This window comes from Calidris pugnax, unplaced genomic scaffold (genome assembly GCF_001431845.1).
Source record: "Calidris pugnax isolate Ruff unplaced genomic scaffold, ASM143184v1 scaffold24, whole genome shotgun sequence".
In the NCBI taxonomy this organism is placed as follows: domain Eukaryota; kingdom Metazoa; phylum Chordata; class Aves; order Charadriiformes; family Scolopacidae; genus Calidris; species Calidris pugnax.
Genome location: NW_015090922.1, coordinates 14,615,969 through 14,638,427, shown reverse-complemented (window position 1 = coordinate 14,638,427; position 22,459 = coordinate 14,615,969). Strand labels below are relative to the sequence as shown.

Here is a 22,459-nt window from a genome sequence, read left to right as displayed (position 1 = left end):
GATATGCAGCTGCAAACACCAGGGGCTACTGCTTGTCAGCTAGAGGTAGCTGCCCTGGCAAATGCCAGTGGGCCAGTAGTTGTTATGACACTCAGAAAGCAAAGCTGAGCAGTCTAACACTTATTAATTTTGTAAGGAAATTTTGTTGAGAATAACGTGTCTAATTTTTTCATTGTTCTCATGTTGCTTGAGAAGATTCAAACCAATTCCAACATAATAATGTTTACACCACACTGACTTTATAATCACAAACCCAGTATTTTACATTCTATCCTTCCACTAAATTTACTGAGAAAAGTTCAGTTTTCTATGGTTTGGGGGCTTCTGTTTTATGACAGGATAAATTTTTTGCCTTCTTATAGTTAGGTGCACATTTCTCGAAGCAAATTCATTCTGTCCTTGGCTTAGAATGCCCAGTTTTCATTCAGTGTTATAGATGGTGGTCCTTCTTTTGGCACAGTAGGGCAAAAATTCCAATGTGGTTTCTTTACAACATCAGTCAGGGGTTAAAAACCAACAAGTGGTACATGTCCAGCACTGCAATGCAACTTTTCTTGATCAGGCACTTGCAGGAAAAGTACCGTTCTTTTGCTTTAAGAATAACCAGAGAATCTCCCTACAGACAGACCAATATGTCTGGAAGTTGTTGCGCGCTTTTTTAGACACAGCCAATGTAAAGCACTCGACATAAAGAGATGTTTTATTTTAATGACTATAACATGCTTAGGAAACATTTTTCTACCTTCTCCTAGCACACCCTTACTATGTTTGAACATACGCTGTTCCAACTTCTGCTCAACCTATGGCTTTGGTTCTTCCACTGGCAAAAAGCTGCTTTTGGACTCCTAAAAGGGAACTGTCTGTCCTTACCAATACTGAGCTATTTCTCATGTTTGCCTCATATTATTTTTCCCCTTTCTTCTTGCTCTTTTTCCTCTTTTTTCTTAAAAAAAAAAAAAGAAAAGAAAGAGAGAAAGAAAGCTGGAAATTTTCAACTAACCAGATGTGCTTTGCAAGCCCTGTAACATCTTCCAACCTCAATGGGCTCTCTGTTTGTTGAATCTTTTTTCTTGCCATGGAAACCTACAATATTAGGTTTATTAGCCAATTAAAGGAAGAGAGGGACCAAGACATCTGATTATCCTGTTCTTTTTTGATTTCTCAAAGCAAAGCAAATTGAAAAAATGATAGTGGGAGAGAGAGGACTTTTAAAAATATCCTAATGAGCCCAGGAAGAATTGGTCTGGTTCACAGATTTATTAGTAATAATGAAGCCCTAGTTTTAACAGCTGGAGTTGGATATCCTTCTAAATATAGATGTGGCTAATTGATTGCCATGAGTTAATCAGAACCACATTTTCTCAGCTGGGATTTAAAACAATACAAATTATCTTCTCAAACTTGGGAAGTTTTTTATTTTTTTAAATGTCTTTAGTATTAGCAACAGTCATTTCTGTATTCCTTTACATTATGGAAACAATCCACTACCAAGGTGTGGTGCTGACCTCTGTAGAGGATATTTTTCACAATCCCATGCAGTACTTTTTTTTGGCCTTTTTGCTTAAACAGGACCATATACAGTTACTGGCCAAGGGGAGGAAGTGATATTTTAAATTTAAAGGGCCAGGCTGTCAAATGCAGGCATCCATGTTTGCAGAGGAAGCCTTGTAAGTGTACTTATCTTCATGCAGTAAACAGATGGCTTGGTTAAGAACTGATTGAAAACTTAGACCGATTCTTTAAACAGGCTCCCTAGCACAGCTGGTTCTTGTTCTTTTTGTGTTTTTCTCACTTTCAATGCCACTTTATAAGGGAATATATAGATTAGATCAAGGCATAATGTTTTCTGCCATTTCTCCTAAACTGGAAAGTGTGGGCAGAAGAAAGTGAAATTCTGCCCTGGAATCCTTCGCCAATTTTTGTGTGTTCGAATAGATGAAAAATTGACTTTTTCACATCAAAAAGAACAGAACGTGGTTGAATTTTGTTTGTGAAAATTTTTCTCTGGGGGAAAGAATAAAAATACCCAGGCAGGGGAATAGTGATCTCCCTTGGTATGAATTCTGTTATTCTACTTGAAAAAGGTGACATTTGCCCTATATGAAGCTACACAACATACTTAAATGTTGACAGGTATGAACTTAGATTGGTAAACTGTTTCACAGCTGTTCTAGTTTGTGCTTGAATTATAACAAACCTGAATCATAGAATCATAGAATGGTTAGGGTTGGAAAGGACCTCAAAGATCATCTAGTTCCAACCCCCCTGCCATGGGCAGGGACACCTCCCACTAGAGCAGGTTGCTCAAGGCCACATCCAGCCTGGCCTTGAACACTTCCAGGGATGGGGCATCCACAACTTTCCTGGGCAGCCTGTTCCAGTGTCTCACCACCCTCATAGTAAAAAATTTCTTCCTGAGATCTAATCTGAATCTTTTTTCTTCCAATTTAAACCCGTTTCCCCTTGTCCTATCATTCCCCTTCCTGGCAAAGAGTCCCTCCCCAGCTCTTCTATAGGCACCCTTCAGATATTGAAAGGCCGCTATAAGGTCTCCCCAGAGCCTCCTCTTCTCCAGGCTGAACAATCCCAGCTCCCTCAGCCTGTCTTCATAGGAGAGGTGCTCCATCCCTCTGATCATCTTCGTACAAAGTCTGCTTAGTCAGGTATTGCCAGTCCTATGATGAATATCAAACTTAAGCCTCTCTATAGGCAGTGGCAGAGAGGAGGCCACTGCCTGGGCAAGGATGATGAGGAGGGTAGGCAAATTGTCATCCCCAGTTTTTCTCATGACAGCTCCTCTCCAGCAGGGTGTTTATCATCACAGAGATGGCAGTTCAGACTCTGCACATGTATTTAATAAGCTTAGCACATATAGTTACTGTTTTGAAGAACAGCAAGGCAGTGAAAGCCAAAAGCCATTTAAGAAAATAGTCATTAATGGCAGAATGCTGTGAAGCACACAGAAATACTGGAGTCCAAGAGCCAGGTATAGGCTGTGCACTTCAGTAATTCGGTTTGGGGAACCAGTATTTTCTGTCAGCCACCAGGGCTAATGAGTAAGGAAGGGATCAGGATAGAGACTAAGGGAGTAAGATGGGGTGTGTTACAAAGGACATGGGCAAGCACCACAGACTGCTGTCAGAAATAGCCATTTGGTAAATAAATAAAATAGCTGTTGTACGCCAACCTACAACCGCAGATGCTTTAGGGCAGGTTAGCATCTAACATATCAGAAATGTTTATAGGACCCCTATCTTGATTTTGGGCCTGACAGAGTCACTTTCAAACTCCGAGGAGAATCCTATAACAGTGTTTAGGTGCAAGGAGAGCTGGGCCCAGCCCTCCCTGAAATCAGCCAGGCTACTTGTCTGAGGAAGACAGTTCATGTTGCACGGCTACATGGTGTAATTCATTTCTGCATTGGCTCTTCCCCCAATAGCAGACAGGACAGACAGCAGGAAATTTTTATCATGGCTGTTTTTCCTCCTCCTCATAGAGCGCCGGTCCTGCCATTTCCAGAGCTCTTCTGCCACTGTTTAACATTTCGTTGGCAAGCACAGCAGAGAGTGTGCGCGCTGCTGTCCCGCTTTCCTTCTCCTTGCTAAAATGGCTTTTTAAAATAAACAACTGTCTAAATGATTTGCTTTGGCAAGAGGATGAATTCAGTGGAAAGTTTGGCAGAGGAAGCGGAGCTGGCACTGATCTCATGGACCTGTTATATCATGGAGCTCGGGGGCCCTTATGGTGTGGAAATGAATTTTTTTAATGAAAAAAAGAGGTACCATCCTGTATTACAGTGGAAAACCTGCTGAAACACAGTTTTCCATCTTGCTTTTGCCCATGTCCTCTGTCCCCAAATGACTTCAGGAATAAGTAGGTTGACCTTGTTCCACGATATTACAGCATGTCACAAAATCCTGGGAAGAGTTTTGCGTGCATGAGGAGGACTTAGCTACAGATTCCACAATTGTGCACAAGAGCAGGTGCCGTTTGCTGGGGAATCTCTCCATGGAGCAGTTGGGTGGTTCATGCAGGGTGACACAAATCCTGCGGCAGAGAGCAGAAGAAAGGGCTGGGGTCCTCCAGAGCACCTCCGTCTGCCCCGAGTGAGGCAGACACTGTGGTTTCAGCCGCTGTGAGCAGGTAGGAGCCCTGAGTTTCGTACCACGGCTGTGGAGGCTGCATGACAGCTCGCTGCCTCTCGTCCCAACACCGGTGCTTTGAAAAAGTACACACGATTGCAGAACCAGAGCTATGGGAAAGAGAAGTAGTAATAAAAACAGAGGGATCTGCTGCATTTTAAGCTGTGAAAAGACAGCATGGATCTCTTCGCAATAGTGCATTGAATTGATGTAGCGCCCTACAGATGTGAACAACTGATTTTTTGCCGTTTCCTATGTCAGATTAGTGGAGCAACACTTTCTGTTCTGTAATGAATGGAGAAAGGCAGGCTCAGAGAAGGGAGCATGAGTTCTGAAGCCACATCATGGGCAGAGTTGGCAGCAGAGGCTGGATCTCCTGACTTGCCACCTTCTGCTCAGTCAGCTTTTTTCTGGAGGCGGTAGAGAAAGAAAGAAAGTGGTTATTTCAGTGAACTGCAGATTTCTCTGTTGTAGTTATTTTTGTACATCTAGCTCACAGATTTTTGCTTTTCATCTTTCAGTGCTTTACAGTAAGTGATTGTGACCTACTAAGCCATGTTACAGGGCACCAAAGATGGGCTGTTCTCAGCCTTGTCCTCGCTACAGACCATAACACCTTATACTCATGAGTGTCTCTGGAAAGTTCCCAGGTTGCTGTGTCTTTCCAGCACAGCAACACCGTTCCTTCTCTGAGTGGCAGTGGGGAGGCAGTGGCAGTAGCCCCTCTGCCAGCGTGACAAGAACTAGCTGCTGCTGGTAGTTGGGTGATAGGCCACGTATAGAAGATTTGCAGACAACACCACCCTCTAATGGAGACTTCCATGTATGTAAGATCCAAGAACCCCAAGCAAGGACCCCCTCTTTTTCAGCCCCCAGCTTCCCTAGGAGACTAGGAAACCCCTGTGGGCATTCATGGGCTCAAATCCACTTGGATACTGTGTGCCCCGTCATTCACCTTTGCTATGCACAGGAGGAATGCAGGGGATGAGGGCAGTGCAGCTCTTGGAACAACAGCCATCTCCTGTGGGCTGCCCCTGGACTTCAGGCTTCACAGGGGGCTGGACAAGCCTTCCTTCTAGATAGCAGGTCTTGTTGCTGTTCTTAATTTGTGCCTTATTTTCAATTTTAACGGGAATTAGCCACAAGTTAAATGGGAAGAGTTTCCAGGTAGCACATCTCCTGTGAGCAATGAGCTTCAGGTGCTCTGTGTGCTCAAGCAGCAGTGGTAGTGCCTGTGCTGAAGTCTTTCTCTGGCACTTCTGCTCCCCTGGCTGACTGGCACGCGGAGCAGGCAAGCAGAGAAAATATAGCACATGGAGATGCTTTATCTCCCCCTGTGGTATTAAGAGCCCATATTCTCTCTGCTAAAGAGCTGATGCTGTTCAGTCTGGATTAGTGCGAGACTGCTGCACCTTCGTAATATTCAAGCAGACTGTGTACCTTATATACAGAGAAAATAGATATATATATACAGAGAGGGGTGGGGAAAGGGAGTAGGTGTTCATACTTATGTGTATGTGTCTTCAGAGGTTTCAGAGAAAAGGAGTTAAAAAAGAAATAATCTGTTGCTGTTTCCATACTCTGAAGTCTCTCTATGACTTGGTGCTGTAGTGCTTCCTTCAACTCCTGCCATGTTTGGTAGCTCAAAGCAACTTGCATTTCTTCCAACACTTTTTTTTTTTTCCCCCAGATACTTTGGGTTTCTTTGTTTGTTTCTGGCTGAGAACGCAGCCTTTTTAAAGAAAAAAGAAGCTATTGCTTCAAACTGCTTTGTGGGCCTGGCAGGGAAAGCAGAGGAGGAGAAATGCTGAATCTCTCAGGCTGTGCCAGAAGGAAGCTGCTTTCCTTGGAGATTTCTTCCCCCTGCAGTTGACTGGGAGACATTGTTTATGCTTTACATGGTACAGGGCCAGAGGGGTTTATAAGACCTACTTCCAAACTCATTTTTACTTGGGATTGGAGCCTGAACTAATCTTACTGTCTTTTCCATTCTGTAAGAGCACCCAACTAAGGAAAGGGAAGCTGGGCTCTGTTAGTGTGAGCTGAATACATGCACAGGAGAGTTTGAAGGCAGTCCATAGCCTGGGAGCATCTGGGTTTGGTTTGGTAAACGTTGAGGTCTGTAAGGATGCTCTGCTGGTTAGTGGTGGTGTGTTAAAGTGCTGTCAGGGTATGCCAGGGCAGCTGTGCATCAGGGCACCAGGGCCATCAGGAGTGTGTTGCTGGTGCTGCCTGTTGCAATACAGAGGTGCATGAGTGAAGGTAGTTGGACAATGGTACTGCTTTTGGATGTGTACACTTGTATAGGACTCAGTGGACATGTGCATACATGCTGTTGACAGACTGTATGTACATGCATTTAAGTGCGTTTTGGTGAATTCAGAGACACGCTTGTGGGTGCAAGAGAGCAAAGAAGAGAGTACAACTGCTGCAGGACTGATGTCCAAGAGCCAGGGGTTGCTGTGAATTTACCATATCCCAATCAGGACTGCCCTGTGACTGAAGTCCTGCCAGTTGGCTGTCTCCACTTGCATCCTGCAGCCTCAACATTTGCCTTTTAAAATAAAAGCCACTTGTGATGTATTCACTCTCTTTTAAGTCTGCCCGGGAGCCCTGGCTGCTTTCCTTGTCCCTCTCTCATGCCATGTCTGTCCATAGTCTCCTCTCTCCCAGGCAACACCCTGACTCAGAGGACTCCAGAGTGATGGATGACATGGCAAAGGGCTCCTGAGAAGACAGACTGTAGTTAAAAACCTTCTAACTCCAGACATTTAAAATGTGTATTTGAAGGGAAGGTGGAAGAGGAAAGGATGGGCTAAAGCTACTTGTTTGGTAGTTAGGATGGACTAAAGCTACTTGTTTCCCCAGCTAACTCACTGTCTTCCATGCTGCTGCTGTCCCACAGCTGCAGCTGAGATGTGGCCGGATGGTTGTCCTCTGAAATTACCCTCAGGCATTGAACGTGAGGCGAGTTTTAATAAGCGGGCAGCTAGTGCTCTCCAGCACGGTGGAGAACAGACTCCTCAGGGGAAGAGGCACCTGCCTTTAAGGCAAGGCACTTCTGTTGCCGGGGGGTAGTTTTCACTCTTGCTGCATGAATGCTCAGAGGGTATTGAGTTACATGTGTGGTTACCCATAATCTTTCCTCGCTGTCTTCACCAAACTGCCTGCCTAATTACTGCTCTTGTGTTTTCTGCCCCTTTGACAGTATGCCAAGGCACTGAAGCATTTTGGAGAGAGCGAGGGCAAGATGCAGCCAGATGAATTTTTTGGCATCTTCGACACTTTCTTACAGTCGTTTGCAGAGGCCAAGCAAGATCTGGAGAATATGAGGAAGAAAAAGGAAGAAGAGGAGCGCAGGGCACGCATGGAGGCCATGGTGAGGACCTGGGCACAGGAAGGTGTTTCCTTCCACTGCCTTTTACATCTCAAGAGAACAGCTGAGATAGCCAATTCCAATGCTCACATCCTGTCACTCTTTTATGTCCTTCTCCCTGCCACCTCTCTGTGGCATCATTCTCTTCACAAATTATGACTTTTTTTCCCATTGGCTGTCCTGTCAGCTCTCATGGGCGTACTGTTTGTCTCCTAAATTACCCTCTCTTCGATTCAGATACCAAATCCAGCCCCGCCTATTCTGCCCTGGCACTTTGCAGGGGAGTGCTGTCCCTGCCCAGTGCCACACTACCCTGATTTTGGGCTGCAGGCTCTGCTGAAAAGCTCTGGGAGTCAGATCTCCCTCGGTCCTGCCAGCTGGTCAGTTTCCACTCAGACTCCATCATCATCTACTGTGTGCCTGTAGCCTGACAGCGCATGGTGACACAGCGAATGCCCTGGCGCCTGCTGCAGCCCACACTGGCAGTATTTCTCTCTGGCCAGCCTTAATGGCTTGATTACTGGGGCTGCATCTGGCCTTGACGTGGCGAGAGAGCTTTTGTGCATCGTTCATTTTGCTTCTGGGAGACAGACATGTGTGTCCCCAGGGGTTCATGTGAACCAGCCTCCCCCTCTAACCTCAGCCTTTCCTGAGGCCCAAGAACGGCTCCGCAGTCCTTGCCTCCTTCCCCCCTGGCTGCCGCCATGGCCCCAGGCCTCGCTGTGGGGAGTCGCTGCTTTAAAAGTTTGCTGTGCCAAAAGCACCTACTTTGTGCTTTTCAGAAGAGGAGAGAGAGGTACAATGCCAGGATGCCAGCTACCTTACTGTTGGACACAGGGATAAAATGCCAGGACTTAGGCTCAAGTTTCCTCTCAGCCAGTCTGGAAAGTGCAGGCAGCTGCTGTCAAAGCACTAGGATGGTTTCATAGGCCTAATACACCATGAGAAAGGTTGCAGTTTGCTTATGGAAGGCAATGTGGTCCTGCAAGATGGGGCTTGCAGGCAGAGCAAACGGCCCGCTTCCTGTCAGCTGCATCCATCCCTTGCCATTTCCACTAACCTTGGCGCTGAGCAGTGGAGGGGGATAACCAAGCTCCCTGGAGCTACTCTAAGGAGACCCGACGGCAACACGTTGACAGGTGGACCTATCCATTGGTTTGTAAAATCAGCAGTTCTGTTTCATTGCTATTTGTGTTTCTGACCAGTTTGTCTTTCCAGAGTCAAGGCAATGTGCCTTCCTCTTCCCATCACTGCAGCATGCTGCTTCTGTCCAAACATGGGCCGTTTGGCGGATAGAGTTTCCGTTGATGTTTTGATATCTCAAACAATTTTCATTCTGCAGTGTGTTTAGCTTGTGGCTTTCTGTGGTTTTTCCTTTCTTCTTTTCCTCCTTCTGCGGCCTGTCTGCCTGTCAATTTAGCTAGCTATGCCCCAAGGGCAAAGCTCTTTGTGACTGTAGTAGTGACCGTGGTTTGTACAGACACATCCAGACTTAATGTTAAACTGACTAGGTTAGGCACAGTCACCATAGCAGTTGCTGCCACACTAAGATCACTGCAACCCTGGTCCCAGAAGCTGGGTAATTACCTGTGCCAGCACCCCTTGTAGACTGTCATTTGGCACAGCTACTCTGATGGCACTGTTCTACTGTAAAATTAATGCAAAACAGCAGCAGCATAGACAGATCCCATGTGTCCTCTTTGCTCCAGAGCAGTAGTGCTTTGTGAGGCAAAACATATGATGCTACTCATTCCTCATCTTCTGCTTTCTGCTTGCCTGTGCCGAAGAAGAGAAACCCAGCATGGTTGCCTGTTGCTCTTGGCACAGGTGACGGCCTTGTGGATAAGTTCCTGATCTCTTTTTTTCCCTGAACTGTTCTGATGCATCTTAGCTGCTTCTTGGCAGCATACATAGTGATCTGGCATCTCGGTTAGCTAATCCTAAAGCTCTGTATCTTTCTCCACAGCTAAAAGAGCAGAGGGAAAAAGAGAGACGACAAAAGAAAGCAAAAGCTGGAAGCATCTCTGAAGAGAGTGGGGAGTTTGATGACCTGGTGTCAGCATTAAGGTCGGGTGAAGTCTTTGACAAAGACTTATCCAAGCTGAAGCGTAACCGCAAGCGTTCGGGGAACCAAGGCTTAGAGACAAGCCGGGAGCGGGTGGTGACAAAGCTAAATTATTAATTACAAGAAGAAGAAAACTAATCAACCAAAAGAAGGTGACAAAAAAGTGCAAAACAAGGAAGATGAATGTGCGTGATGGCGCCTGGCTGACAGTTGCCCCAAAGGATTTCTTTTCTTTGGTCTGTGGCTAGAGACGTTACCTTTCCATGATCAGCTTTGCTCTCATCCCTCTTCTGTACTCCTAATTCAAACCGTTGAAAAAGTGCCTCTGTGGAGCCAGCAGGGCCTGTGACTGGGCCATGTACAGCTGACAGATTTGCTTCTGGGAGTTTATTGTGTCATCAGAGACCTCATGGTGATGACAGAAAGTACTCAGGCCTTGCAGACAACTGCCTCACAGCTGGAGAGAGATAATTATCTGTGTGCCAAAATGAAAACTAGTCATGATCTCCATCTTGCTGATAACAAGCAAGACTAATTTCCAAGCAGCTCTGTAAACACCTGTCGCTTCTTCAAGATCCACTCTGGCCTTCAGGAGCTTGTCAAGACGTGGTTCTCAATGTTTCCAGTTCCCTTCCAGAAATGGATATTATAAGCCATTGATTAGCACATGAAAAATGCTTTTGATCTCATGTTCTGAATAGTATTTCTGTGTGACCTACACTGTCCAAAGCAAGCGATGCTCAGAAGGAGGTAATCAGGTTCTGGAGCACACTGAAATTCAAGAATCAGGATCAACATAAATACTCTGCAGAAGTCTTTTGGATTCTGCCTTTCTAGAAGCAGTTTTCTGGAATTTCTTGATAGTTGAGCCTCGAAGCTACAAAATGCATCTTCTAAGAGAGAAGCCCTGGCTTTTCTTTAGAGTACTAAGCCATTGTCAGGTTGGAATTACAAGTAGATGAGCGTGGAGCCTGTTGTCATTGCTGGAGCATGGGAGGGGAACAATGGAACATTTCTAACCTGTTCGTGCAAGATTTCTTAGTGCAGCCCAATGGAAATCAGGAGCTCCCTAGTATCATTCACAGGTCACAAGTAGCAAAAAGAAAACAGGGTCGCTGGCTGCAAGAAATGAGATTTGATGCTGGCTGTGATTGCTGGTGGCATGAACTGATCTTTCTGTCTAACAGGCTGATCTTCACTGCACAGACCCCACTCCTACCTAAGGGAATCGTGTAACTCAGTAAAATAGGAATGGTGTCAAATGAGAGCCTTGGAAGCCACAACCTTTTTCATTTTGAAGGGATCACTTGGGATGAATCAATGGAGAGGTCTCATAATGAGAACTGAGAATTCTTCCAGGAGGACACAGAATTGTGTAAGCCAAGCAGGCTTTGGAGATGGTTTAATTCATAAGAAAAAAACAAATTTGTATTTAAGCTACAAATATGAAGCTCACAGCGAAAAAGCAAAAACCCCATAGCTTTTTTTCCGCATGGAAAGGGATTGGATTGTGGGGCTGTCATGGGCTGGTTTTGTTTGGGTTTGTTGTTTTGTTTTTTTTTAATCTTGTCTTCCTTTTTTATTATCTTCCCTGGAGAATGAAAAGGTGATGTATTCTTCCTCTGAGACAGGAAGAAAAGAGACAACGTTTGAGAAGAGGGACACACCATCTATAAACTATGCAGCAATAGTCAACAGCACAAAATGTCAAGGAATCCCAGGGAAGTGAAAAAAGCTCTATTTGTCACTTAAATAATTTGGTTTGATTTTTCTCTGAATGTCACTTCAGGCTCTGCACCAAGTCTGCAGAACAGAACTTCCTCTGCCATGCACGCTGCCAGATCAGTATTACACGCTACCGATATTGGAGAAGCAAACTGTGGTGGTTTTCTGAACACTTTGAGAGTAAAATAATTATGTAAACTATGGAAAGAAGCAAAAAAGTCAGAATTGTTAAACTCTAATGTTTCTTTGTTTACTGAATTTGAGTCTCCCACCCTAGAATTTCCCTATTTACGACATTCCAGACTGCCGCGCCTCTGTATAATACTCATCGTAAAGAGCTGGTATCTTACAAGAGCTGGGTGCATTCTCCTCCCTCACTATCCCACTCCCCTTCTGGGATTAGCTATTAACAGCAATGCCCATTGCAGCGGACACAAGCACCTTGTAGAAGAAAGACTGTATTTCATAAAGGTTTTTGAAAGTTGAAGAAAAACTCTCACTTTTTTAAGCATTTTTATTTTAAATTACAAAATGGATTTTAGAACTGTCTCTTGTAAATTATATTAACAAGCTCCTTGCTGCTCCCTGAAGTAGACATGCTATATGCCAGCCCTTTTTGTTTGTCTTGTTTTAAAGCATGCCATATAGCCTATGCCATGTAAGCCATATGAGAGGTGGTAATATGTGCCAAATTGGTATACAATTGAGTTTAGATTTGGATAATCCCTGACTTCCAAAGATGATGCTTTTAGGGATTAGAACATTGTAGGTTTTTTCCCCTCTGTTTTTTTTCTCCCTGGGTTTAGGACTCACCCAGAAATTCAGGTGTAGTGCCAAGGTCAGCTCTGGTGCAAGTTGATGTGACTGTCCAGCTTATGGCTGCTTGCTCACTCCCCAGGTACTTGTTTGCTGAGGCAGACTGTCAGCATGGCAGTGCTGTCAGAGAAGAAACACCTCAGGGCAAACCCCTTGAATATAAATACAGCATTCCCCCCCACCCCCGGTATTTGTCAAACCAGGTTTGTGCTGTGCTTTTTTCAACTGAAGTCACTTTGCTAGGCCACAAATGTAGCAAAAGCAGAGAGAGTGATAAGCCCTCTGTCCATTTGTGTATACAGTTCAACCCCGATTTAAAGAGATCCTGTATGAAGGTACACGGCGCTCAGGCCACTCTGACAGTCTGTAAAGAGAGCTGCTGTAGTTCTGCCACCTCCCTGACTCAGGCACAAACAGTGAGAGATTGTGCAACTCCTGTAAATCAGCTGTGGGTTACTTACTGGGATGGACAGAAAGCTCAAAGTCTCGCCCCTAATTCATTGCAGCTCAACTTTCTCAGCACTTCAGTGCCCAGACCCCTGTCTTAATTTGTGACGGTGGCTGAAGGCTTCACTCAGCATGCTGGACAGTCCACCCTGGCTCTTGACTCCATGGTGAATGTTCATAAAGAGGGGTTTGGAAAAGCTTAGTTGCACACTGAGACAAGCAGTGGTGACAAGCGAAGAGGTGCATTAGTAAGTCTACTGAATGAGATGGGGCTGGTCACACAGAAGATAAGGAAAAAAGTTGGCTCTGCTTTAGGGCCTGGTGTCAGATTCTTGCTGAAGCCAAGTTGGTCCTTTTTTCTCATCTCTTGGGTACTGTGAGTGCATCTATGCTTGGTTCTTCATCAGCAGTTGTGGTAGAGTTGCTAAGAACTGAAGGAGAAAGGAAAATCTTATCCCTTGTCCTCTAGTGCTAGCAGAGCCTGAACAGGTAAGCAAGCGGTTGTGAGGTGTGACATTGAGGCATAACCTCTTTATCACACTGAGAGCTGGAGAAGAGCTAGGGTCTGCTGTTATCCTTGCACTTGTGCCCAGCACCAGCATGAAATCACTCTGTCTTTGGAAATAAGTAGAGGAGGAGGAGATGTAAGAAAGAAGGGTATAATCGAGGGCTTGCTCTGCTTCCTGCAGAAATCTAGTTATTGCTAACTTTATTACAATTTCTTCACACCTAAAAGAGAAGGTACTTTCTAACTCTCCAGACTTTGTCCCTAGAGGTCTAGTGCTTGCTCGCTCACTCACTCACCTCTGTGTCTCTGTGTTGTTCTTAAGCAGGTTGCATTAGGATGATCTCAGAAAAGACTGAAGAACTCTCTCTCCCTCCCACTCCCTTTGGTCTGGGTCACTCTTCTCAGTCAGTCTTAAGTCTCTGGAAATGCTACAAGGTAAAGTGACTTCAGGGCAGCTAGGCCTTTCCGTGCCCTGCAGCACAGCTATTGTCTGGGCACCAGTTCCCTAGGAGAGCAGAAGTAGGACTAGTGTTCATGGGTGAGAGACTCCCAACGAGGGAGACTTACCTGAGTGTCCTTCAGAAGCATTTCTGTAACGTGTTCACGATGTCTGAGGAAGGGAAAGGAATCGCGAGGGGTCCTGGTGGGAGACTGTGGGGCAGGTGTTTCCGTAACGGTCAGCCCCACTGGCCGAATCTTCCCTTTTCTTTAGGAAAGCTCACACTGAGCTGGGTTGCATGGGAGAAGCTTGTGTCAGGAGTTTCCGTGAGGGGAAAGGAGATCAGTTGTACAGTTGATGATGTACATGATATATGCAGTTTTGTTTATGGGTTGGTTGTTTTGGGCTTCTTTTGTTTGTTTGCTTGTTTGGGGGTTAAATGATTTTTTTAAAAAAAGGTTTTAGGAATCTCTAAGGGGAACCTGTAAATCTGACACCTCTATTTATTTTGCCTTATTTTAGTTTGCTATGTTTGTATGTATACACTGCATTACAGCAAAGACTATTGAGACCGTGCCAGGGCATTACAGCGGCCAGACAGCCGGCTTGGCTATTGAGCAGCAAGCTGAGCACAGGGCAAGGGGATGCGGGTGAGCAGGCTTGGTGTGAGAAGGGAGGGAAGGAAAAAAGCTTTCCTTTCCCTTTTGTCATAATCACTCTGCCCCTGGTGATCCTGGTTCTGGGAAAGCATGCATTTTAAAGCATGTGGTGAATTGATGCAGGTTGGTTATTTTAAAACACTTGCTATAAAACCTGTTTATTTTTCATCAAGTTAAGCTGCACAGTTGCTCATTCAAACTTCACCCTTCCACACAAGTTCTGTCCATGCCAGAGAAGCTTGGATAGATGGGCAAAAGCGGTTCATGCCCTGGAACTTCTCACCAGAGTTAACACATTGATGAGACAAACTGAGACAGTTCTCCTTCCTCAGAGCTAATATTCTTTCCTATCTTCAAGGCCAAGGAAGAAGGATTTCCTCTACTTCCCCTCTCTCCTCCACCCCACTTCTCCAGATTATTCAGGATAAAGAAAAATCTTTCCACTGGTTGGTTTTCTACCAGTGGAATCTCTAGCAATCACCAGGTGTTTGGCCATGGCTCCTTGACTTCTCTACTCAATGTAGGAGATTTCTGGTTGCCTGCCATCCAGACAGGTAGCCTCCATTGGCCACCTTAGCTTCTGTTATCAAAGGTTGAAGAGGCCAACCTGGGTAACACGATTTGGCCAAGTGAAAATATAGAATTTATATATGTGTGTGTATATATCTAAAAAAGCTATCTACTACTCTAAGTAGTAGTTTTGATGGCCAGTATCCCCTGAAGTTGGTCAGATTTTGCTTGCTGTGCCTGCTGAGAAGGATGCCATTAGCATAGCGTGGTGTTTCAGCATCTCGTTTCATGAGAGAGTCTGGATGCTTCCAAACCAGAGTCTTGTGTTACTGGCAATAATGTAGAATAGATCCACTGTAACCAGTACAAGTTTCTCTGGGTTTACACCAGTGTAATTCAAAGCAGCATCTGGATCAAAACTCTCCTTTAGGCAGTTTCATCTTTTACAAGATGCTCCATAGAGCTCATGAAGGGCTTTCAGCTGTTCACCACTAGAAGCTCTCACCCAACTGAACTAGACAAGCCATTTTCCCCTTTTCATGCTTGCCCTTAACCAGGCTCTTTAAAAACCTTTGCAGTTTTAGAATTGTAAGGGGATGTCAGGTACTTGAGCCACTCCGTGCTCAGCCCCTCCCTTCCAAACCATCCTCATTCTCCTCCCCTTAGAGCATGCTCAGCTTGACTCCTGCAGGTCACTTTGGGAGGTGCCCCTGCCTGCCAAGCCAGAAAGCACCCTGCTGCTTACTGAAGCGGGAGGTTGTGTGCTGCTGTAATGCCTTGGTGTATCCTCATTTCTTAGTCAGTTTAAGACTATAAGTGAATTAAATGTACAAATCCTGTAGTGTCCTTTTTATCTGTATCTTTTTATAAGAATATACTGTAATACTAAAAAACAAAAGCAAAAAAAATTAAAGATATATTGCCCCCACTATGTCTCAGTAAATTTCTTTGTAGTTGTGTTTTCTGTGCATTTTGCTGGAGAGTCTTAAAGGTGAGTTGTAATCTGGGTGCACTTTTATGCTAAGCTCTGGGTCTTTGGTCAAGAGCCTGCAGCTCTGTAGGTGATACGGTCACTGCAGAGGTGGTGAGAAACTTCACAGGCTGTTCTGGGGGAATAAGCAACATGGTGGAACAGAAGCACGTCCTCCTGGTGCCTTGCAATGGCAAAGAGCTAATCATGGAGCCACCAGGTTACTTGTATCCAAGGGTCCCCTTAAAAAGAGCATGAGTAAAGCATTCTTTCATTGCTATTTCAGAACAACAAAGGGAACATAGGAGTTCACTTAAAGAAAAAAAATAATTAAGACATTCCTACTATCTAAGAGTTCATAATGCATGCCTGGAGATGACTAGTCCAAGAGGGGAAGGGAGTGCAGGGCTGCAGTGCTGTCCTAAGCTCACTTTCTTAATGAGCAACATCCTGACAGCAAGAGTGTGACTCAGAGGAGGAGGAGGGGGCAGGAGAATTGCTTCAAAGGAAGGAGTTAAATAAGGCCAGCTGAAAAGAAGCCAGGAAAGCCAACATCAGGAGTGAAGCCTTCAGGGGTGTGGGAGGGGAGATGTGAGAGAAGTTAGACACAGAACAGCAGGGTGAGCAGGAGACACACAGGGGTTAGGGCTAATTTGTGGCTGAACTGAGGGATGTGCTGAGGAATTCTTTGGAGCTCAGGGGCAGAACCTTGTTTTCATCTTAGATGCAATGTGTGCAGATGTTTCATTTACACATGGATCCCCCTGTCTCTGTTCACGGAAATAGCCTGCTGACAAAATTCATCCTTAAGCCACAACTTTTCATGTTTATCTTCAGCCCATCAAAGGGCAATGTTTGAACCGTGAGCTCCTGAGAAGCTCATGCCCGGCTTCGAGTGGGAGCCTTGCTGGCTGTGCAGCACATTCCTGCAGTACGTGGGTTCCCAGGAACCCCAAACAAAGCCCCAGCTGTTGATTCTGGCTCTCAGGTGGGGAAGGGCAGTGGAAACGAGTAAAAGTAATCAGTGGATAATTGCTTGCACAGGCTGAGGACCAACAGGCAGCAGATGGGAGTATTAGTGCAGTGTGGGAAGGTTCTTGGCTTATATTTGTTAAAAAGTCTCTCAGTTTCTCTATTTTGATCTATTTGGTTTAGGCTTTGCTAAAAGTTTGGCTGTGAGGTTCTTCCTTTACAGATGCAAGGGTAGAGGCAAAGGGATGTTTCTGAAATCCATGCATTGCATGAATGGCAGAGGCAGGATGAAAATGTGGGCACCTCCCTGCCTTCTCTTTTTCTCTTCTCTAGCAGCTGGGTTTTAGTAGAGGAGGCCAAGCTTTTGCATTTCCTATTGTTAGAGGCGAAACCCAGTGGCATTTGACTTCTGTTTGCTTTGACCAGCCAGAGAGGTGTCCCTCCTGTATTCTAACAAGAAGATTTTTCTTTCTTTAATATTTTCACTGGGGTTGGAGCACGCAGCGAGGGGCTGCTGTTCTGCCCTGCAGGACAGATCCAGCACAGAAGTCTCCTTCTGTCTTCCTCTTTGGCATCTTCCTGGTGGTCATGGACCTCCCTGCCATTGTCATCGCTGCACAGGAGCAAGGTAAGTGACTCGTGGCTTTCTCTAGGCAAAACTAGTGTTGGGGTTTACCTGCTCTAAATGACTGGGAGCGAGGAGGGGGGTAAGGGGAGCTCTTAGCTCTTGCTGGGAAGGGCTGGGCATGTATTATTCATTGGTTTTCCCTTTTTCTTTAACCTTTGGCTTCTGTTAAAACAAAGATGACTTTTATCTCTGCCATAGCAGACATGGAGCTTTCTGGAAGAAATCTGCTTGGCCCTTTGGGAACAGATTTCTACTGCTAGGAAACAAAATAATTAAAGACTTCTTTTTTTTTTTTTTTTTCCTCAAAGCCCAAAACTTTGGTTTTCAACATTGTTGTGCTAGATTCTGTTTATTTGTTTGATGTTTCTGTAGCTAATGGGCTTCTTGATGTTTTGTCTGAGACATAGTTGCTGTTTATCTCTACTTTGGTCAGTCTCAGCACAGATTGCTTAGGGAAAAGGAGAGTGATGCTGCTTATGGAGTCATGTAACTCTGCTAAAGTGTTTCTTTTTATGCTTTTTTTTTTTTTTTTTTTTTTGAGATCTGCTGGTCTGTATGAACACCAGCCTGGCAGACTGAATTTTCGTATAAGATAGTGATGTAAAGTTACATTAAGAAAGCAAAATGCCTTGCTCGTATGTGCCTTTATTCCTCCTCTGCGTCATTCCCTCATCAACCAGGGTAGGACATCAGTTTGGGGTACTTGGTTTTAATTTTTTTGTTTGTTTCCTGGCAAGGTATGTTTTTACTGTTGCTATAAAAAAACCTCAAAACCAAAATAAAGTGTCTTTGAAAAGAAATGCAATTAAGATACTTCCAAAGGGTTAACCTTTGCATTTTAAGGACGAGTATTTTTTCTCTTCTCCCAAAGCTGAGCTCCCCTCTTCCCTTCTATGCTTAATTAACAAGGAGGAGTTGTCTGGCTAAAAAAACCTTTCCAGTCATGATCAAAGCATGAAAAATGACACAAATGAATTGAGGAGTTCCAGCTTATTCACTGCCTGTGGGCTGGAGGCTGGCTGGGGGTTGAGACGGGGACCTCTGGGCTGCTGATGGAAGCTGCAGGCACCTCCCAGTGCGTGGGCTGAGGAAACAAGTTGTGGTGTGGGAAGGTTCCTGGGGTTTCCCACTGCATGTGGTTATTTGGGGTGAGGAAAGGGGTGCCAGGCATCCCCTAGCAGCTGGCCTGCCCAGGGGAATGAGGCACCTCAAGGGCCAGTCTCATCCCCAGCCTCTGCAGCCCCTCCTTCAGGTGACCTGTTGCCAGCTCTGGTGACCAGGACTATTGTATGTCTCTGCAGGGCTGGACCTTAGAAGATGCTTGGCTAAATAAGATGCTAAACAAGATGCTTGGTTGCTGGTGTAGGCCCTTGCTTGTATGCCCCACATACTAGTCTCTTAGAGATACCATGTCAGGTAGCTACTCATATCTGTAGATACTTTTTTCTTTTTTCTTTCTTTTGAAACGGTGGAATTTAAAATGAGCAATTAATTGTGCTGCTGCCTTTCTCCCTCCAAGCCAACATTTCTCCCCAACTGGTCTTGGAGAATCTTTGTGTGAGTTGGGGGGTTTGCAGTGAGCTGGAAACTTACCTTGAGAGAGCTGCGTCTTTCCCACTGTGACAGCATTGAACGCTAGGGATCCGGAGGTCTCCCTTCATGGAGATAGAATGGAAATGGCTCTTCAGAGCAGTTCCAGTAGTGGCTGAGGCAACTGCTAAGCAGGGAAAGCACAAGAAGCGCAGAGGCTGCAGGGATCCGGGATCACATCAGCCCTGGACACCCTTTCCCATGGGGCAGGCAGGGAGGTGACTGTGTTGGGAATTATGTGATGTTGCTGCCTGTCCCTGTGGAGAGGAGGGCTCCCTTCTCTCTGTGTTCCTAGAGGAGGTTTTAAAATATTCTGGGGGCGGGGGGAAGGCGGGGAGACGATGACAGACAGATGGGACAAACTGATGAAACTGTGATTGTTAGGTTTCTTAAGATAATAGGGTCTTGTGTCTGAGGGACCTGGGAAATAGGGATCCTCACTACTTGTCTGTAAGTAAGTAAAGGAACTGGCTTGCCAGTGGGTCTGCAGGGGCAAAGCTTTCGTTTTATCATCCTCTAAAATATCAGGATTGTAAGAGTTGGCTTGGATGCCCCATGAGAGGTTACCTGAGTAATTGTCTGTGGTGAACTTGTAGCTCATGCTCTGGTTATCATACTCTGACAGTGTTTTGAAATTTGTCGTTCCTGGAAAGCCACTGATCTGTGAAGGTGGTCTGTGGACAGTGGCTGAGGAAGGAGAAAAAAAAGATCAAAAGCTTTTGCACACTCCATCACTCACACAAGTAAGCAAACAAAATGAATGTCCATCTGCTTAAACCTTAAGCTATTTTTCATTTGGTTATGGCATTGTGGCAATACTGTGAAAGAACAAGGACAGATTTCCCTCCAAGAAGGTTCAGTGGTCACTAGATTCAAGAGATAAGAAATGGGGCTCTAAAGTATCTCTTTGCCACTGCATGTTCCAGTGACTGTGAGCAGGCTTGGTGCCTCGCTGGCTGCTCTTTGTGTGCAGTGGCCTTTGGGTGTGATGGGAACTGTCATCTTAGCCCCTGCAGAGTCACAAGGTGTTTTCAGGGGGGAAATAGGAACCAGCCTGGTGCTTGCCCACCCCTGGGCTCACAGTAAGGTATTATAACTGGGCAAGAGTTTCCTTGGGTAACACAGACCATGTTTGTGTCCCCAGGCAAATCTGGATCTGCTCTTACTTTGTAGAAGGAGATGGTTAGCTCCCAAAGGCAGATTTTTCCCAGGTCTTCCTTTCTTTTGGGCTCCCAAGCAGGAAAATAACTCTTCAGAACTCTGTTCTGCTGTAAACTACCCCTTGCCCCTTGCTTCTGCTCCTATTTCCCTTCAACATCTGAGCCCTGTTCACCTCCCTCTAGTGCCCTCACAGGTCCTTTCTGCTGCCATGACCCTTTGCTTACCCACCTTGGGAGGATCTGCTGCCCTTTCTCCATGGCAGTATTAGCTGCTGAAGCTCAAGCACCTTGGGTTCCAGGTGAAGCCTCTTGCAGAGGATTTTCCCTGGTACAAAGGCTCTGGCTCTGCATTCAGTCCAGCTTCACAGGCAGGTGCTGCTCTAATGGGGCAGGAGTTGGCAGGCAGGTCAGATGGCACTTCCTACCTTCCCATTGTACTCCTCATGTGATCTGCTGCTGATCGTCCCGGGAACAAATGTTAAATATGTAGTTTTGCCCTTTTAGAATGGCAGTAACATCTTCCCTTGCTCTGGTCCTAGAAATGACAGCTTCTCCCCAAGTAAAGAGGAGGCCCTTTCCGCAGCTGGAGCTGCCTCTGGAGTCACAGGGACGGGCAGCCTTTCACCGCAGAAGCAGCTCCAGCACTGAGGCTGGAGTACGACACTGGGACCAGAGCTAGCTGTGGCCTTGAGGATGCTGATCTTGTGCCAGCTCCTGGGGTGTCAGTGCTGGGATGCATCAGCAAGCATGTCTTGGACTTGTACCAGGGTCACGGAAAGAGAGTCCAAATTGCAGCTTGTCCCATAGCCACGATCTTGTCCTTGTCAGGCAGCTGCTAGTTCTCTATCTGTTCCTGATTAATCCTCTCCCAGGGGGATGCTGACCAGCACATCCCGAAGCGGGTTGGGAGGAGGAAGGGGGTAAATCAGGTTTTGAGGCAATCTTACTCTCTAATTTTTAACCCATGCTGGCACCCGAATACAAACAGGAAGGCAGCAGGAGTTTGGATAGGAATCAGTAGACCTGACTTGGTGCTGCGCAGAGCAGAATGAGTATAATTATGGGCAAAAGGACATAATCACAGAAATAGCTGAGCTCTGATGAGGGGCAGGCTCTTTCCTGAGAACTTCTCACAGGAGTGGTGGCCAGCTCTCTTCCCTTCCTATTCCTGCCTGCCCTTTCCCTCAGCTCTGCCATGAGCTTTGCCACCACTGAATGTCTGCAGCTCTCGCAGTCATTAGAACAGGATCTGGGCTGTCACCAATGCCTGTGGAGGTTTTCCCTTAGGAGGCAGGGAGGTGAAATCTTCATTTAACATTTGGAGAAACCAAAGGACAAAACCCACATTTGCTAAAAGCAGCCTTGTCAATCTGGTGGTAAACATTACCTTCTCCAGGTGCACTGAGTCTTGCAAATCTGTCTGCAGGCACTCACTGCTGAGTGCACAGAACAAGGAAAAGACAAGGTTAGTGTCCCCATCTGCAAGCAGTAATTAGTGTGACTTACCAAGCATGATATATTGGCCTGGGCCACATCCCTGTGGTCAGGTCCTCCTGGATCACAGTCCAGGCCTGTAGTGGTGGGACTGTCCTCTTCCTGCCTTGGTTGCAACAAGCTTCCTGGGATGACAGGGACTGTCTTTGCTCATAGCCGGGGAGCAGCAGCTCCTGCCTGTGGTGGGGACAGGGCATGGTCCTCAGGCCACGAGGGAGCCAGCACATGTGATGGGGGGCAGCAGCTGCACCCCTGGCCTCATCAGCATTTTCATCCTTTTCCCTGTAGCTCAGCTGTCCCCATCAGCTGCCGCCTCCATTTCTTCCACTGTTGGTTTGGGTCTGGTTCAGGCTTCTTTGCTGTCTTTCCTTGTACTCCATCTGCATGAGCTTTCTGGTGCAGAGCAGTGAGGCTTGGGGCTGAACCCCACCATCCTCCCCATGGCCCTCGTGGAGCCACCTCTGCCATTCCTGGGAGTTTTGGTTTCCAGGGTGCTCCCAGCCCCAATGGGTGTGGGGAGCTCCACCAGTGTCCAACCAGGTCTCTGGAGAGCTTCTGTATGTACGTGGAGACATTTTGTCTGAGGGGTGAGGCTAAATCTAGGCCATGGTAAAACCCCTGAAGAGCAGCTCCAGCACCAGCTGCTCACATGAGCTGATGCACTTGTTTCTGAGCTGAGCTACTTGCTGATGTAGAGGCCCCTGCAGACGTGTGTCGGGCAGGGGAGCAGGTGCCAAGAGTGTGTCTGGGGGGAAATCCTTGCTGGTGCCGTGCAAGGCTGGAGAACACTTGAGTTTTCCCTTTCCCTTCTATAAATGGTTTTTGTGAAAACAGGTTTCTTAACTTCGGTTACAAGAGCGAGGGGCTAAATGAGCTTCACTGTAAGGAGGAAGCTACCAGTGACACATGAACTGGAAGAAAATCTTGGCTGGATTAGGTAGGAGATGAGCCTCAGAAA

General features: G+C 46.1%; 1 protein-coding gene across 5 annotated transcripts in view; it reads left to right on the top strand.

Annotated features, from left to right (window-relative positions):
- Window positions 1-15,615, top strand: part of DAAM2 (dishevelled associated activator of morphogenesis 2) — a 217,830-nt gene extending 202,215 nt beyond the window's left edge. For all 5 annotated transcript variants that reach the window (XM_014950958.1, XM_014950957.1, XM_014950954.1 and 2 more), the window contains 2 exons: window positions 7,351-7,521; window positions 9,485-15,615. In XM_014950958.1, coding sequence (XP_014806444.1) covers window positions 7,351-7,521; window positions 9,485-9,700 — 387 coding nt within the window. In that variant the 3' untranslated portion in view covers window positions 9,701-15,615. The remainder of the gene's footprint in view (window positions 1-7,350; window positions 7,522-9,484) is intronic.
- Window positions 15,616-22,459: the final 6,844 nt, after the last annotated feature.